Source organism: Salvelinus sp. IW2-2015, linkage group LG7 (genome assembly GCF_002910315.2).
Source record: "Salvelinus sp. IW2-2015 linkage group LG7, ASM291031v2, whole genome shotgun sequence".
NCBI classification, from domain to species: domain Eukaryota; kingdom Metazoa; phylum Chordata; class Actinopteri; order Salmoniformes; family Salmonidae; genus Salvelinus; species Salvelinus sp. IW2-2015.
In genome coordinates, this window is record NC_036847.1 from 32,815,183 (window position 1) to 32,833,271 (window position 18,089).

At 45.4% G+C, this 18,089-nt stretch overlaps 2 protein-coding genes across 4 annotated transcripts in view; one reads left to right on the forward strand and one right to left on the reverse strand.

The window, feature by feature from the left end:
• LOC111966150 (cilia- and flagella-associated protein 100-like) overlaps positions 1–4,634 on the forward strand; it is a 17,841-nt gene extending 13,207 nt beyond the window's left edge. Inside the window, exons 14-15 of the mRNA XM_070444345.1 lie at positions 3,332–3,471; positions 4,522–4,634. Of these exons, the coding sequence (XP_070300446.1) occupies positions 3,332–3,471; positions 4,522–4,634 (253 nt within the window). The remainder of the gene's footprint in view (positions 1–3,331; positions 3,472–4,521) is intronic.
• Positions 4,635–13,354: 8,720 nt separating this feature from the next.
• LOC111966109 (copine-9-like) overlaps positions 13,355–18,089 on the reverse strand; it is a 78,783-nt gene continuing 74,048 nt past the window's right edge. For all 3 annotated transcript variants that reach the window (XM_070444598.1, XM_070444597.1, XM_070444599.1), the window contains 4 exons: positions 14,962–15,064; positions 14,782–14,839; positions 13,841–13,914; positions 13,355–13,617 (listed from right to left, as the gene is read on the reverse strand). In XM_070444598.1, the coding sequence (XP_070300699.1) occupies positions 13,435–13,617; positions 13,841–13,914; positions 14,782–14,839; positions 14,962–15,064 (418 nt within the window). In that variant the 3' untranslated portion in view covers positions 13,355–13,434. The remainder of the gene's footprint in view (positions 13,618–13,840; positions 13,915–14,781; positions 14,840–14,961; positions 15,065–18,089) is intronic.

The window sequence follows — 18,089 nt, forward strand, 5'->3', positions numbered from 1 at the left end:
AACATATCAGTTGAGTCAGTCAGTTAGTGTAACACTCATCACTAGTTCAGTCACCTGTTCACCAAAAGGTTTAGTTGAAAACAGTATCAGCCATAGTCATGTACAGTTCCATGTTAACTATCAGTAGTCAGTCAGTTAGCTAACATATCACGTCTAGTCAGTCAGTAGTGAAAACAAAGTCGATATGTACAGTATACATGTAATCGCAGTAGGTGCAGTCAGTTTACGTTACACTAATGTCAGTAAGTCAAGTCAGTTAGCTAACATATCAGTAGTTCAGTCAGTTAGCTGACATATCAGTAGTGCAGTAGCAGCTACAGCAGTAGTAGTCTTAGTACCAATCAAGTATCAGTTAGCTACATCAGTATCAGTCGTAGTACATACAGTGTCAGCTCAGTACCTATTTCCCATATCACGTAGTTCAAAGTATCAGTTAGTTTAACATATCAGTAGTCAGTCAGTTAGTTAACATATCAGTAGTCAGTAGTCTTAGCTAGACATATTCTACTAGTCAGTCAGTTAGCATACATATCAGTAGTCATCAGTTAGCTTAACATATCACTAGTCATCAGTTTAGCTAACATATCAGTAGTCAGTCAGTCAGTTAGTTAACATATCATAGTCAGTCAGTTAGCTAACATATCAGTAGTCAGTCAGTTAGCTAACATATCAGTAGTCAGTCAGTTAGCTAGACATATAGTAGTCAGTCAGTTCAGTTACTAACAATATCAGTAGTCAGTCAGTTAGCTACATACTAGTAGTCAGTCAGTTGGCTACATATCAGTAGTCAGTCAGTTAGCTAACAATATCAGTAGTCAGTAGTTAGGTAACATTATACTAACATTACAAAAAAGATGTGAAACGGCGTGTGCTCAGAAAAAAACATCTCATTTCCAAAATCAATGGGCACATTTAATATGGAACTGAAGGTCCTCCATTTGCTGGCTATTTGGAGAGGCTTTTCCTCAGATGTTTGGAACTATTGCATGCTGTGTTACTCTGGTGTTGAAGGTCATGGGCCTTGTTGTCTAGCAGTCAGTTCTTCTCTCACCTGATTTCTCGGAAAACTTTCCTGTATAAACATTGCTTTGTGCACGGAAGCATGTCATGCTGAACAGAAAGGCTTTCCACCAAACTGTTTGTTGCATCAAAGTGGAAGCAAATATTTGTCTTAGATAGTCACTCAGTATGCTGTAGTATAAGAATGTCCTTCACTGGAACTAAGGGGCGAACCATGAAAACAGCCTCAGACATTATTCCTCCTCCACCAAACTTTACAGTTGGCACTATTGCATTGGGTCAGGTAGCGTTCTCCGGGTCTCTGCAAACCCAGATTAGTCCGTCGGACTCAGATGTGAAGCGTGATGATTATCACTCCAGAGTGTGCGTTTCACTGTCCCAGAGTCATTGATGATCACGACGATCATACCAAGCTCAAAGTTGCTTAGGTCACATAGTATTTGCCCATTCTAACGTTCAATTTGAACAGTACTGAATTGCCTCGATGCTGGCTACCTGCTTTATATAGCAATCAACGGCCACTTGATTCACTGTCCTGTAGGAATGAATGGGGGGGTGTACCTAATAAACTGTATGTGTCTGTGTTTCCAGGCTAAGGGTGAGAAGGTTCGTGTGCAGAAGATGCAGCAAGAGGAGGCGCTGCGTAAAACCTGGAGAAGAGCTCAGGCTGACACCAAGAGACCTGTGAATGAAACACACAATACAAAACACAAGCTGACAACAACTAAATGTTGGTGACAGTACAAACACACAACTAAATGTTGTATGGGGCAGACAACACAGCTTATAATGTGCGAACAGCACTAAATGTTTGGTCACAGACAACACACTAAATGTTGGTGATCAAGAACAACACGACGTGAAAAATGTTGGTGACATGACAACACACTAAATGTTGGTCACAGACAGACAAACTACAAATGTTGGCATCAGACAACACACTAAATGTGTGACAGACAACACACTTAAATGTTGGTGAAGAAACACTAAAGTTGGTCAACAGACAACAGCACTAAAATGTGTTCACAGACAACACCACTAATGTTGGTGACACATGACAACACACTAAATGGTTGGTGACAGACAACACTACAAATGTTTGGTGACTCACCACACTAAATGTTGTAAATGGTCACAGACACACACTAAATGTTGGTTGACAGACAAACACTAAATGTTGGTGAAGGAACACACTAAATGTTGGTGACAGACAACAACTAAATGTTGGTCACAGACAACACACTAATGTTGGTGACAACATACACACATAAATGGTTGGTGTGACAGACAACACACTAAATGTTTGGATGACAGAATGAACCACCCACTACCTCTCTCTCTTTTTTTTAGTCAGTCAGTTAGCTAACATATCAGTAGTCAGTCAGTTAGCTAACATATCAGTAGTCAGTCAGTTAGCTGACATATCAGTAGTCAGTCAGTTAGCTAACATATCAGTAGTCAGTCAGTTAGCTAACATATCAGTAGTCAGTCAGTTGGCTAACATATCAGTAGTCAGTCAGTTAGCTAACATATCAGTAGTCAGTCAGTTAGGTAACATATACTACATTACAAAAAGTATGTGAACACCTGCTCATCGAACATCTCATTCCAAAATCATGGGCATTAATATGGAACTGGTCCCCCCTTTGCTGCTATTCTGGGAAGGCTTTCCACTAGATGTTGGAACATTGCTGCGGGTACTTGGTGTTGAGGTCAGGGCTCTGTGCAGGCCAGTCAAGTTCTTCCACACCGATCTCGGCAAAACTTTCTGTATGAACATTGCTTTGTGCACGGGAGCATTGTCATGCTGAAACAGGAAAGGGCTTTCCCCAAACTGTTGCCACAAAGTTGGAAGCACATATTTGTCTAGAATGTCATAGTATGCTGTAGTATTAAGATGTCCCTTCACTGGAACTAAGGGGCCCGAACCATGAAAAACAGCCTCAGACCATTATTCCTCCTCCACCAAACTTTACAGTTGGCACTATGCATTGGGTCAGGTAGCGTTCTCCGGGTCTCTGCCAAACCCAGATTAGTCCGTCGGACTTCCAGATGGTGAAGCGTGATGATTCATCACTCCAGAGTGTGCGTTTCCACTGCTCCAGAGTCATTGATGATCACGACGATCATACCAAGCTCAAAGTTGCTTAGGTCACTAGTTTTGCCCATTCTAACGTTCAATTGAACAGTACCTGAATGCCTCGATGCCTGGCTACCTGCTTTATATAGCAATCAACGGCCACTTGATTCACTGTCTGTAGGAATGAATGGGGGGGTGTACCTAATAAACTGTATGTGTCTGTGTTTCCAGGCTAAGGGTGGAGAAGGTTCGTGTGCAGAAGATGCAGCAAGAGGAGCGCCTGCGTAAAACCCTGGAGAGAGCTCAGGCTGACACCAAGAGACCTGTGAATGAAACACACAACAATACAAAACACAACACACTAAATGTTGGTGACAGACAACACACTAAATGTTGGTGACAGACAACACACTAAATGTTGGTGACAGACAACACACTAAATGTTGGTTGACAGACACACACTAAATGTTGGTGACAGACAACACACTAAATGTGGTCACAGACAACACACTAAATGTTGGTCACAGACAACACACTAAATGTTGGTGACAGACAACACACTAAATGTTTGGTGACAGACAACACACTAAATGTTGGTGACAGAACAACACACTAAATGTTGGTCACAGACAACACACTAAATGTTGGTCACAGACAACACACTAAATGTTGGGGACAGACAACACACTAAATGTTGGTGACCGACAACACACTAAATGTTGGTCACAGACAACACACTAAATGTTGGTGACAGACAAAACAACCACTAAATGTTGGTGACAGACAACACACAAATGTTGGTGACAGAGAACACACTAAATGTTGGTGACAGACAACACCACTAAATGTTGTGACAGACAACACACTAAATGTGGTGACCGACAACACACTTAAATGTTGGTCACAGACAACACACTAAATGTTGGTGACAGACAACACACTAAATGTTGGTGACAGACAACACACTAAATGTTGGTCACAGACAAACACTAAATGTTGTCACAGACAACACACTAAATGTTGGTCACAGACAACACACTAAATGTTGGTGACAGACAACACACTAAATGTTGGTGACAGACAACACACAAATGTTGGTCACAAAACACACTAAATGTTGGTGACAGACAACACACTAAATGTTGGTCACAGACAACACACTAAATGTTGGTCACAGAACAACACCACTAAATGTTGGTCACAGACAACACACTAAATGTTGGTGACAGACAACACACTAAATGTTGGTCACAGACAACACACTAAATGTTGGTGACGACAACACACTAAATGTTGGTGACAACAACACCACGTTGGTGACAGACCTTACAAAAGAAAGCATCATACATGACAAGCCTTACCAGACAGATGTCAGTGTATAGACATAGACACAGACACTAATATGAATTTTGTGATTTCAGACGGGAAGAAGCTGATGCCTCGCTCACTACCTCCGGTGACTGAGCAGTTAGTGAACAATGACGACGGAGACACTGACATGGAGAAGGAGAAGCAGCTCTACTTCTTCACCTGAACCCTCCAGCCTAGACCATGGGCCCTGATGGATCTTCAGTAGTTGATGTGTTCTGTATGTTAATAATGTTAAATCCAAATTCAATTGTCGTATGTGTAGATTATACTTTGGAGAGTTGATACTTTGCCAGTACATTTTCACTGCCACAAGATGGCATCAAGATCCCGAGATCAGGCGTATGTGTAGAGGCTAAGGAAGAAGACGTCATGAACGGTCCTGTAAACTGAAAGTACAGACCTCGAGAAATACTGAACACAAATACTACCACACACTTTGGAACGCTGTTTTAAAGTGCTTTAATGGTCACCTGATGCGTTCACATAAAGCTGAGTTGGGCAGGATTCAATCCAAGACATATGTTATGGGTATTACAATCCAAGACATATGTTATGGGTATTACAATCCAAGACATATGTTATAGGCATTACAATCCAAGACATATGTTATAGGTATTACAATCCAAGACATATTAGGTATTACAATCCAAGACAATTTTATGGGCATTACAATCCAAGACATATGTTATAGGCATTACAATCCAAGACATATGTTAGGGCATTACAATCCATGACATATGTTATGGGTATTACAATCCAAGACATATGTTATGGGCATTACAATCCAAGACATATGTTATGGGCATTAACCAAGACATATGTATGGGTATTACAATCCAAGACATATGTTATGGGCATTACAATCCAAGACATATGTTATGGGTATTACAATCCAAGACATATGTTATGGGCATTACAATCCAAGACATATGTTATGGCATTAACATCCATGACATATGTTATAGGCATTACAATCCAAGACATATGTTAGGGCATTACAATCCAAGACATATGTTATGGTATTACAATCCAAGACATATGTTATGGGCATTACAATCCAAGACATATGTTATGGGTATTACAATCCATGACATATGTTAAGACATTACAATCCATGACATATGTTATAGACATTACAATCCAAGACATATGTTATGGGCATTACAATCCAAGACATATTGTTATGGCATTACAATCCAAGACATATGTTATGGGCATACAATCCATGACATATGTTATAGGCATTACAATCCAAGACATATGTTATGGGCATTACAATCCAAGACATATGTTATGGGTATTAAATCCAAGACATATGTTATGGGCATTACAATCCAAGACATATGTTATGGGCATTACAATCAAGACATATGTTATGGGCATACAATCCAAGACATATGTTATGGGTATTACAATCCAAGACATATGTTATGGGCATTACAATCCAAGACATATGTTATGGGCATTACAAATCCATGACATATGTTATAGGCATTACAATCCAAGACATATGTTATGGGCATTACAAATCCAAGACATATGTTATGGGCATTACAATCCAAGACATATGTTATGGGCATTACAATCCAAGACATATGTTATGGGCATTACAATCCAAGACATATGTTATGGGCATTACAATCCAAGACATATGTTATGTATTACAATGCCATACATATGTTATAGACATTACAATCCATGACATATGTTATAGACAATGGTTCTTCCTTTAAAGGCAATTTCCGATTGAGCCGACATATGCAGCGTTTACTGTGAATGGGATCTCTACGAACGTGGGAACATTGCCTTTAAAAACCCACAATGCCTAAAATCCCAAGATCGGTTTGAATCCCAGCCGTAGGTATCTGAAGACCACTGGAATGGGTCTCAAGGCATGCATACTGTGTGAATTTCAACATCTTAACCCGACCGCCAACTCACAGACATGATAGGTTTACAAAAAGGTTTATTTTATGTGCATTAATTTAGCATCTTACATGACTAAGGGCTGTCTTTTGATGGAGCTCCCTCCCATCTTCTGTAGCCTATAAATGTATAATAATCGCTCAAATTAAAATCAAGATTATTGAATCATATCCAATATGATAAACTAAAGTTATTCAAATGAGTTGGCTGTCCTTGGTTGAAATACAAGAGTTGGCTGTCCTTGGGTGAAATACATACCGGAAATGGATAAATGCACGATCCATTTGACACAAATAACAACGGATTACTATAGGTTTACCTTTACATTCAAAGTAACCTTCTACCTCCTAGCATACTACTGTAACAAACTCGTCCTTTGATGTTCATATTTACAATGGATGGACATTCAAATCATATCCATTGCATTATACATCTGCATAGAGAAACAACATAGTATTTACATGAATTTATCTATTCACACGCGTTGTTCTAAACACTAACTCAATCCCATGGCGTAAAACATTTAGCATTATCTGTTTGAAGGAAATTAAGTTGATCAAAATGAGAATGTTAAGTAACACAAAGTGAAATGCATATTAAGATATATATATTTTCAGCTGTAGTGGACAGTGACCCAACATCATCATCAAACACCAAGAACAAGGATTGTTTAGTATAAGTCACAGCATGCGAACTCTCCTCTTCACTGCACGAGACGAGGTATGATCAAGAGACGCACGACTAACTGTGGCCCACACACACATACATCCCTAGCCACACTGACAAGACATGGCTTTGCAAAGTGAGGGATTGTAAGGCCACACAACAGTTCACATATTCAGTTAACCAGTATAGCATGAGCCAGGGTCAACCCAACCTCACTGTACAGGAGCCAGGGTCAACCTCACCTCACAGGAGCCAGGGTCAAACTAACCTTACCACCGTACAGGAGCCAGGGTCAACCTCACCTCACCGTACAGGAGCCAGGGTCAACCCAACCTCACCATACAGGAGCCAGGGTCAACCTCACCTCACCATACAGGATCCAGGGTCAACCCAACCTCACCTCACCGTACAGGAGCCAGGGTCAACCTCACCTCACCATACAGGAGCCAGGGTCAACCCTTAACCTCACCTCACCATACAGGAGCCAGGGGCAACCTCAACTCAACGTACAGGAAGCCGGGTCACAACCTCACTCACCATACAGGAGCCAGGGTCAACCTAACCTCACCTCACCATACAGGAGCCAGGTCAACCCACCTCACCTCACCGTACAGGAGCCAGGGTCAACCTCACCTCACCGTACAGGAGCCTGGCGTAACCTAACCTCACCTCACCGTACAGGAGCCAGGGTCAACCCAACCTCACCTCACCATACAGGAGCCAGGGTCAACCTCACCTCACCTCACCGTACAGGAGCCAGGGTCAACCTCACCTCACCCACCGTACAGGAGCCAGGGTCAACCTCACCTCACCCTACAGGAGCCAGGGTCAACCTCAACCTCACCTCACCATACAGGAGCCAGGGTCAACCTCACTCACCTCACCATACAGGAGCCAGGTCAACCTCACCTCACCATACAGGAGCCAGGGTCAACCTCACCTCACCATACAGGAGCTAGGGCCAACCCAACCTCACCTCCCGTACAAGAAGCCAGGGTCAACCCAACCTCACCTCACCATACAGGAGCCAGGGTCAATCTCACCTCACCATACAGGGACCAGGGCCAACCCAACCTCACCTCCCCGTACAGAAGCCAGGGTCAACCCAACCTCACCTCACCATACAGGACCAGGGTCAACCTCACCTCACCTCACCATACAGGAGCCAGGGTCAACCTCACCTCACCATACAGAGGCTAGGGCCAACCCAACCTCACCTCCCCCGTACAGAAGCCAGGGTCAACCCAACCTCACCTCACCATACAGGAGCCAGGGTCAACCTCACCTCACCATACAGGAGCCAGGGCCAACCCAACCTCACCTCCCCGTACAGAAGCCAGGGTCAACCCAACCTCACCTCACCATACAGGAGCCAGGGTCAACCTCACCTCACCATACAGGAGCCAGGTCAACCAACCTCACCTCACCATACAGGACCAGGGTCAACCTCAACTCACCGTACAGGAGCCAGGTCAACCTAACCTCACCTCACCATACAGGAGCCAGGGTCAACCTAACCTCACCTCACCATACAGGAGCCAGGGTCAACCTCACCTCACCTCACCGTACAGGACCAGGTCAACCTCACCTCACCGTACAGGAGCCTGGTCAACCTAACCTCACCTCACCGTACAGGAGCCAGGGTCAACCCAACCTCACCTCACCATACAGGAGCCAGGGTCAACCTCACCTCACCTCACCGTACAGGAGCCAGGGTCAACCTCACCTCACCTCACCGTACAGGAGCCAGGGTCAACCTCACCTCACCGTAACAGGAGCCAGGGTAACCTCACCTCACCTCACCATACAGGAGCCAGGGTCAACCTCACCTCACCTCACCATACAGGAGCCAGGGTCAACCTCACCTCACCATACAGGAGCCAGGGTCAACCTCACCTCACCATACAGGAGCTAGGGCCAACCCAACCTCACCTCCCCGTACAGAAGCCAGGGTCAACCCAACCTCACCTCACAACAGGACAGGGTCAACCTCACCTCACCATACAGGAGCCAGGGCCAACCCAACCTCACCTCCCGTACAGAAGCCAGGGTCAACCCAACCTCACCTCACCCATACAGGAGCCAGGGTCAACCTCACCTCACCTCACCATACAGGAGCCAGGGTCAACCTCACCTCACCATACAGGAGCTAGGGCCAACCCAACCTCACCTCCCCGTACAGAAGCCAGGGTCAACCCAACCTCACCTCACCATACAGGAGCCAGGGTCAACCCCACCTCACCATACAGGAGCCAGGGCCAACCCAACCTCACCTCCCCGTACAGAAGCCAGGGTCAACCCAACCTCACCTCACCATAACAGGAGCCAGGGTCAACCTTCACCTCACCATACAGGAGCCGGCCAACCCAACCTCACCTCCCCGTACAGAAGCCAGGTCAACCCAACCTCACCTCACCATACAGGAGCGTTATCAGCTCAACACATCTACCAGGAAATCATGTCAGTCTGTAGCATCCTCATACTGTTCTGAGCTCAGAGGAGCCTCAATTAGCAGTGCCGCTAGTGTTAGAGCTGAGCCACTCTACAGAACAGTCAGTTGAAAACATTCTTGAATTATTGCTGTATCTTAGTGGTTAACTCAGTTTCCATTCCATCTGATACTGTGCAAAAACATTGAAAGTAGGATGTACAGTGGTTAACTCAACATTGGCAACGTCAAGTGCTGTGGTCAACTCCTACTGGTGTAAAAAATGCTTTGCTGTATACATTTTAGGTTGGTGAACATTTTGAGATGGGCATTCTAGTACCTGCGATGTTTTTCTGAGATGCTTTTTAATGATGTCACAAAAAGGAGATTTATTGACAGTGTATAATTGATTGTAATGCTTTGATGTCAGAATCAGAACCATAGAACTATGATCAGAACAAGCTTGGAGCTTCAGGTGGCAACAGGGTTGCTAGCCTGATTCTCCAATGTATTATGACAACAAGAAATCCAGAAATCTTTCCTCTCTCTTTCTCCTTTCATTCTGACACAACAAAAAATAAAAACATCAACCAAACCGCTGGAGCCCTACTGTCACAGCCCAACCTCCCCTCCCTCCCTATCTCTCCCAACTCCCCTCCCTCCCTATCTCTCTCAACCCCTCCCTCCCTATCTCTCCTCAACCTCCCCTCCCTCCCTATCTCTCCTCAACCTCCCTCCTCCTATCTCCCTCTCCCCCTCCCCTATCTTCTCCTCAACCTCCCCTCCCCCTCCCTATCTCTCCTCAACCTCCCCCTCCTCCCATATCTCTCGCTCAACCTCCCTTAACAAACCACCTCCCTATCTCTCCTCAATCTCCCCTATCCTCCCTATCCTCCTCAACCCCCCCTCCCTCCCTACTCTCCGCAACCTCCCTACCCTCCCTATCTCTCCTCCCGCAACCTTCCCCTCCTCTCCCTATCTCTCCTTCAACCTCCCCCTTCCCTCCCTATCTCTCCTCAACCTCCCCTCCCTCATCCTATCTCTCCTCAAACCTCCCCTCTACCTCCCTATCTCTCCTCAACCTCCCCCCCTCCCTATCTCTCCTCAACCCTCCCCCTCTCCTCCCTATCTCTCCTCAAAACCTCCCCCCTCCCTCCCCTATCTCTCCTCAACCTCCCCTCCCTCCCTATCTCTCCTCAAACCTCCCCTCCCTCCCTAACTCTCCTCAACCTCCCATCCCTCCCTATCTCTCCTCAACCTCCCCTCCCTCCCTATCTCTCCTCAAACCTCCCCCTTCCTCCCTATCTCTCCTCAACCTCCCCTCCCTCCCTATCTCTCCTCAACCTCCCCTCCTCCCTATCTCTCCTCAACCTCCCTCCCTCCTATCTCTCCTCAACCTCCCCCTCCCTCCCTATCTCCCTCAACCCCCTCCCTCCCTATCTCTCCTCAACCTCCCCCTCCCTCCCTATCTCTCCTCAACCTCCCCTCCCTCCCTATCTCTCCTCAACCTCCCCCTCCCTCCCTAATCTCTCCTCAACCTCCCCCACCTCCCTATCTCTCCTCAATCTCCCCCTACCTCCCTATCTCTCCTCAACCTCCCCTCCCTCCCTATCTCTCCTCAACCTCCCCCTCCCTCCCTATCTCTCCTCAAACCTCCCCCTACCTCCCTATCTCTCCTCAACCTCCCCCTCCCTCCCTATCTCTCCTCAACCTCCCCCTACCTCCCTATCTCTCCTCAACCCCCCTCCCTCCCTATCTCTCCTCAACCTTCCCCTCCCTCCCTATCTCTCCTCAACCCCCCTCCCTCCCTATCTCTCCTCAACCTCCCCCCCCTCCCTATCTCTCCTCAACCTCCCCCTACCTCCCTATCTCTCCTCCACCTCCCCTCCCTCCCTATCTCCCTCAACCTCCCCCTCCCTCCCTATCTCTCCTCACCTCCCCTCCCTCCCCATCTCTCCCAACCTCCCCTCCCTCCCTATCTCTCCTCAACCTCCCCCTACCTCCCTATCTCTCCTCAACCTCCCCTCCCTCCCTATCTTCCTCAACCTCCCCCTCCCTCCCCATCTCTCCTCAACCTCCCCCTCCCTCCCTATCTCTCCTCAACCTCCCCCTACCTCCCTATCTCTCCTCAACCTCCCCCTCCCTCCCTATCTCTCCTCAACCTCCCCTCCCTCCCTATCTCTCCTCAACCTCCCCCTCCCTCCCTATCTCTCCTCAACCTCCCCCTACCCTCCCTATCTCTCCTCAACCTCCCCCTCCCTCCCTATCTCCCCTCAAACCTCCCCTCCCTCCCTATCTCTCCTTAACCTCCCCATCTCTCCTCAACCTCCCCTCCCTCCCTATCTCTCCTCAACCTCCCCCTACCTCCTCGGTCTCCCTCTCCCTCACTGCAGGAGGGCACTGAGACTGGCATTTCTGTTCCAGCAGGGTGTAATCTGCGCCCAGCATCATCCCATGCTGGGCAGGATGGTCTGATAGACAGGGGGGTGAGAATGACTGGCGCTAACGAACATGTGACCTGGGCCCCATGCCAGCCGTGTCAACACTCTCCAGGGCCACATGTTCAGTTGCCAAACGTTGCAGATAGAAATGCCTTGAATAGAGCCGACATGATTGCTTGTTTTACATGTCGGAAAGGCATGCTTGTTCTACATAACATATTTCTATCTGAACGTTCCAAAACGCTGCGTCCTGCTGAACCGACCCCTAGTTCATGACACAAGACCCGCTTCAGATCAATCATCAACAAAACAAACCCATAATACAGTTTGCCCAGGATAACCTCTTCATTCATCTCCCCAAAGACAGTCAACTGCACTCAAGTGTTTTGGTGCTTGGTTTTTATAAATCACTCTTTGAGTCATTTAGTTTCAGAAAATCAAATGAAAGGCAACAGAAAAAACCCATTGTTGCATTATAACATGACACTCAGAGAGAGGGAGTGGATACAGTAATTGAAGATTTTGTGTGGAGGTGTGGGCTGAAAACAATATGTCAAGTTTGTTTACCAAATCAATCAATCAGCGATGATCATTGATTTAAGTTGTTTACCAGTTCTCTACAGTTGATGGCTATGCTGCTTTGCATATACAGTGCCCTCAGAAATTATTTTTCCACATTTTGTTGTGTTACAAAGTGGGGTTAAAATTGATTTAATTGTAATTTTTTGTCAACAATCTACACAAAATACTCTGTAATGTCAAAGCGGAAGAAAAAGCGAGCGAGCGGTTTGCTGATGAACAGAGGGCCTCATGATGGCGGTGGGGTTATTGTATGGGCAGGCATAAGCTACGGACAATGAACCCAATTGCATTTTATCAATGGCAATTGGAATACACAGAAATACCGTGACGAGATCCTGAGGCTCATTGTGAGGCCCATTTTTTTAAGGTATCTGTGACCAACTGTATTCTGTGTTACCATAGAAATCCATAGATTAGGGCCTAATTAATTTATTTCAATTGACTGATTTCCTCATTTGAACTGTAACTCAGTAAAATCTTTGAAATTGTTGCATGTTGCGTTTATATTTTTGTTCGGTATATTTTCTACATCAATAACTTTCACAGACTGTAACTCCTCCCTCTGCATATGCATGTGAACGTTCTAAGTGTACAGCATTGTGTTGATACATCATGGCATAGTCAGTTATATTTCTCCCTTCTCTTCAGAAGTGACGGTGCTTGTGGCTATTGCATTGGGTGCTCAATCTACCCACCCCTACGTGTTCAATGGCACAATGTATGAATACATTCATTCTATGTGTAGATATAAACTGTGTTAAGCATGCACAGTTGTAGGGGGAGGCGTCATCGGCTTGCAATGAAATGGCAATGGCATAGGGTTTAAAGAGATGAGAGAGATGTCAAGTGTGTGTGTGTGAGCATCAAATATGTGTAGACCCAAAGGGGGGGGGGGGTGCTGTCCCACTACAGTGGGGGTGTCAGATGTGACGGTGGAGGTCGGGCAGGTCTGAGGAGGTGAGGGCGGGCCGGGGCTCGATGCCTCTGGTCTTCATGAACCCCAGCAGCTGCTCAGGGATCTCAGCCAGCACGTCCTTAGCCAGCCGGGCCATGCTCAGGACCTGGTTCCCCGACCGGTCCATGTAGTCCCGGAAAGGAACGAACTGTAGGGGGGTTGGGGGGGGACGATGACAGGGACAGGACACACTGTAGTAGAGCACTGGAAGTCTTCCCTAACGTCTGGGAGAATAAACTTCTTGGTTCTTGTGAATAAATACATGACTGTATCAGAACTACTACAGCGTGCGGTTTTCCTTGTGTCAAATATAACGTTAGTGCACATAGACTAAATGTTTAACATTTCTCGGTTGTCTGGCCACAACCTACCTGCACAATGTCTCTTTCAGCAAAGTGCCCCCTGAAGGACACTCTGACCTCATCACCATCAAGCTCCTCCATGGCTAGACAGAGAGGGGGGATAATAGAAAAACAAAGATAGGGAACACAAGTCAGTTTGACACGATACATGAGACATTTTCAGACTAGCACTCCTGGGAACAGCTCAAGTCAAAACGTCTGCAGATACTAGAACGGGACTGTGAAGTGGTGCTAACAGTTATTTAAAATCAGACCACTGTTAAAGGACCGTCGACCCGTTGATACTGCGTGGCTCAGTCGGTGGAGCATAACGCCAGGGTTGTGTGTTCGACTCCCATGGAGGACCAGTATGAATAAATATAAAAACGTATACACTCACTAAGTTGCTCTGGATAAGAGTGTCTGGATAAGACTAAAATGTAAAATGAATAGAAAGGTAATTCTAAAAGTCTTACAGAACATCTCATTGAGTCTGATACTGAGACAGATCAACCCTGTCATAAAGAAGCATTCATAATCGCACACAACTCCCAGATACACACAGGATCGGACAAATAAACCAGACAAGCCTTGAAGCACACAGACACACATTTTCTCAAAAAGCTACTGGTGAAGAGTTGCTCCAACGTGCTGCTAACAAGCAGTCTGACCGTGTGACCTGAGCAATTCTTGGCTGACTTCAATGCTTTCGATTGCCTAACCAAGGGGAACATTTAGCCAAATCGAGCGCAGATGATGCCTAGGGTTACGCCTCGCTGGGCTGGAACGGAGACTCCCCTCCCTCCCTTCGTTAAGGAGACATTGATCTGAAAAGGACCAGGATACTTGACTCTGCAACACTGATTTTCTAAAGGAACCCTCAAAAGGAGAAAAGCTCCTTATAAATAGTCCAATAACAGCTGACAGGAGAGTTTGCTCCTCTGTTCTACCTCTAGGGGCGCCATGCTCACCGTCAAACTCTGCAGGTCCGACCCCGATGATGATGATGGACATGGGGAGAGCAGCTGCCTGTAGGGAGAGAACAAACTAGGAGTTACAGACAGACAGTAGTAGGCTATGCTTGGTTTGCAGACAGACGCAACTCAGAACAATGCACTATCCGCAGATAAGATGAACTGTACTGTACTCACATTGACTACAGCCTCCTTGGTCTGCACCATGTCAGAGATAACTCCGTCTGTGATCATCAACAACACAAAATACTGAGAGCCATCCGTCACATCCTGCGCAGACCTGAGGGGAACACGCACGCACACACTGGAGAATTCAAACTCAGGGAGGACTGTGTGCCTAAATGGGATTGAGAGTATGTGTGTTAACGTCAATTTATGTCATGGCAAATGTTTACAGCCTCTCACTAGAGACTAAACGAAGGACCGTTTTCCAGTGAGCCTTGACCCTTTGACCTCTGTCATTACCCAGCAGTCACCTCTCATCTCGGAACGAGAGGATCGACCCCCCCCCCAAAAAAAATATAAAAAAATACAAGAGAAAAATGTCACGTGGTAGTTTTTTTCCAAAACAATTTCATCAAGAGAGCCATAGGCACTGCAAGAAATGAAATGAACAACAGAGAGACTAGATACATTTCAGGTCCAATCTGTTATTATGTTAGACAAGCTCCAAGACACGTGCTTCTACACCTGCATTGCTTGCTGTTTGGGGTTTTAGGCTGGGTTTCTGTACAGCACTTTGAGATATCAGCTGATGCAAGAAGGGCTATATAATATGATGTGTCACAGTTGTCTGTCTGTAGGCTATCGACAATGTCCTCCCTGGACTTTCCTTCACCTGGTTTAGGATCTCAAAATACACCGCTAATAAAAAGGTAATTAAAGTGTTCCACTTAACTGAGTGTAGCATGGATCCTTGTCTGAGACCTGGGCTGAATGAGGGCTTTACAGTGCTCTGACATATCTAAGAGCCAGGTAGCAGTGCTGTAAGGGTCTAGGGATGAGACACAGGGGCTGTGACACAGGGCTGGTTATTACAGCACACAGAAGAAGAAAAAACAAACCCCTTGCCTTTCTTGCACTTTTATATTGAACTTTTATTTAAAACAGGGATTCAAAATCTCTTTTACAAGAGAGCCCTGTTACATTACAATAAAAACGGAATAATAAAACATACACACGTGTACAAAACATTATAATTCTGCACACAATTACAAAATAAACATATTTAAGAAATCACATTCAACTACATTGAGGTCCTACTTGACTTTTCATACTAACTGTGGCTCAGTTGGTACAGCATGGGGCTTGCAATGCCAGGGTTGTGGGTTTGATTCCTACGGGGGACCAGTATAAAAATTTTAAAAAGTATGAAAATGTATGCACTCACTACTGTAAGTCGCTCTGTATAGGAGCGTCTGCTAAATTACTCAAATGTCAAAAATGTCTTGACTTTGCTGATAGCTGCTTTATTGAGGGGATTATTTATTTTACTATGTGGTGGACTCACCTAGCTATCTTAAAGCGTCAATCAGCAGTATAAATAATAACAAGGCATTATCCCTTCACCTGTTTGGTAAACAGCTGATGGATGGGGCTGGAGAAATGTAACCACTGTCAAATTCATAGACATAGCTATGGATGGATGCAAGGACTGACCATCCATGACACAGTATAACTCAGGGGACTTCTGAGTAGCGCAGCGGTCTAAGGCAATGCATCAGAGTGCAAGAGGCGTCACTACAGTCCCTGGTTCAAATCCAGGCTGTTTCACATCTGGCCGTGATTGGGAGTCCCATAGGGCGGCGCACAACTGGCCCAGCGTCGTCCAGGTTTGGTCTGGGTAGGCCGTCATTGTAAATATAGAATGTGTTCTTAACTGACTTGTCTCCTTAAATAAAGGTTCAATATAAGTTAGTTCTAACCATATATTCTTTGTTAACAAACATTGGAGTAAAACAAGCGTATATTTTGGGTTCTGATTGGGTTGAATAAAGTTCATGAGGCATTTATAAGTTATAATCTTCAAGAATCAATGGGTACAGATCATTAAAGGTCATGAACAATCAAAATCATGTTTTTCATGAAATTGGATGATATTTGAATGAAGGAAACCTAGATCAAAGTATGATGACCAAAGCATGAAAAATGACTGTTGCTTCTACATTGATCAAGTCTGGTTATCTCCCCCATGTCAAACACTTGGATTCATTATTAAGGGGACAAGGTGACATCACCTTACCTCTCATTTTAATACACCAACGGTAACATGATATTCTCTTATCTAATTTAAATAAGTATTGGCTTGTATAAAAAAAAATGATATCACTGACGCAAATGTCAATGTTTGAGTTGCTTTGTGTTTCACCAAATGAGCTTGAGATGATGTTACTGCAACACTGCTCACTGCATCCAAGTTGCTTGACATCATCAGCTGTCAGTCAAAGTGTGCTCATGAATGTAAGCTCCCCACCCTTTCAGCCTGGCTTTACAAATGTCCTGGTAGTTAGCCATGAGATAAAAAGTATTTTGCAGAATGACTGTTCAGAACCTTTCATTTCTAAGGCCAGAAATGGATTTAGCAACTGCTGATTGCCCCTTTAAGATGAATGCACTAGCTGTAAGTTACTCTGGTAAGTCAGAGCCAAATGACTAAAAGGTTAATTGTATGTATTCTGGTAAATTTACACATCTGCTAGAATGGCCTTCCAATGCCATGTCGTCTTCAATTTCCCATCACATGGTCAATACCCTGAATGCAATAAAATAAAATAAATCTTAGCCAGAGCTTTCTTGAAATGACTGCTTCCACGACTTGAGAAGCACCAAAAACTTCTAAACCAGTTGTTTTGTTTATTCCCCCAAAAAGATCCCATAAAATTACTCCCTGCCTCCCTGTTTCAGAACTACCAGAAACTTCTTAATGACATATGAGGAATCAAATGCTCTCAGCACACATGAAGACTACTCTGAGCAGAAGCTACAGAATAACATCACTAGTCTCCACATTGTACTTTTGGTGCAGCAGTCTGCTAGAGGGAGAGCAGCAGTCTGCTAGTCAGAGAGGGAGAGCAGCGGTCTGCTAGTCAGAGAGGGAGAGCAGCAGTCTGCTAGTCAGTGAGGGAGAGCAGCGGTCTGCTAGTCAGTGAGGGAGAGCAGCGGTCTGCTAGTCAGAGAGGGAGAGAGCAGCGGTCTGCTAGTCAGTGAGGGAGAGCAGCGGTCTGCTAGTCAGTGAGGGAGAGCAGCGGTCTGCTAGTCAGAGAGGGAGAGAGCAGCAGTCTGCTAGTCAGAGAGGGAGAGAGCAG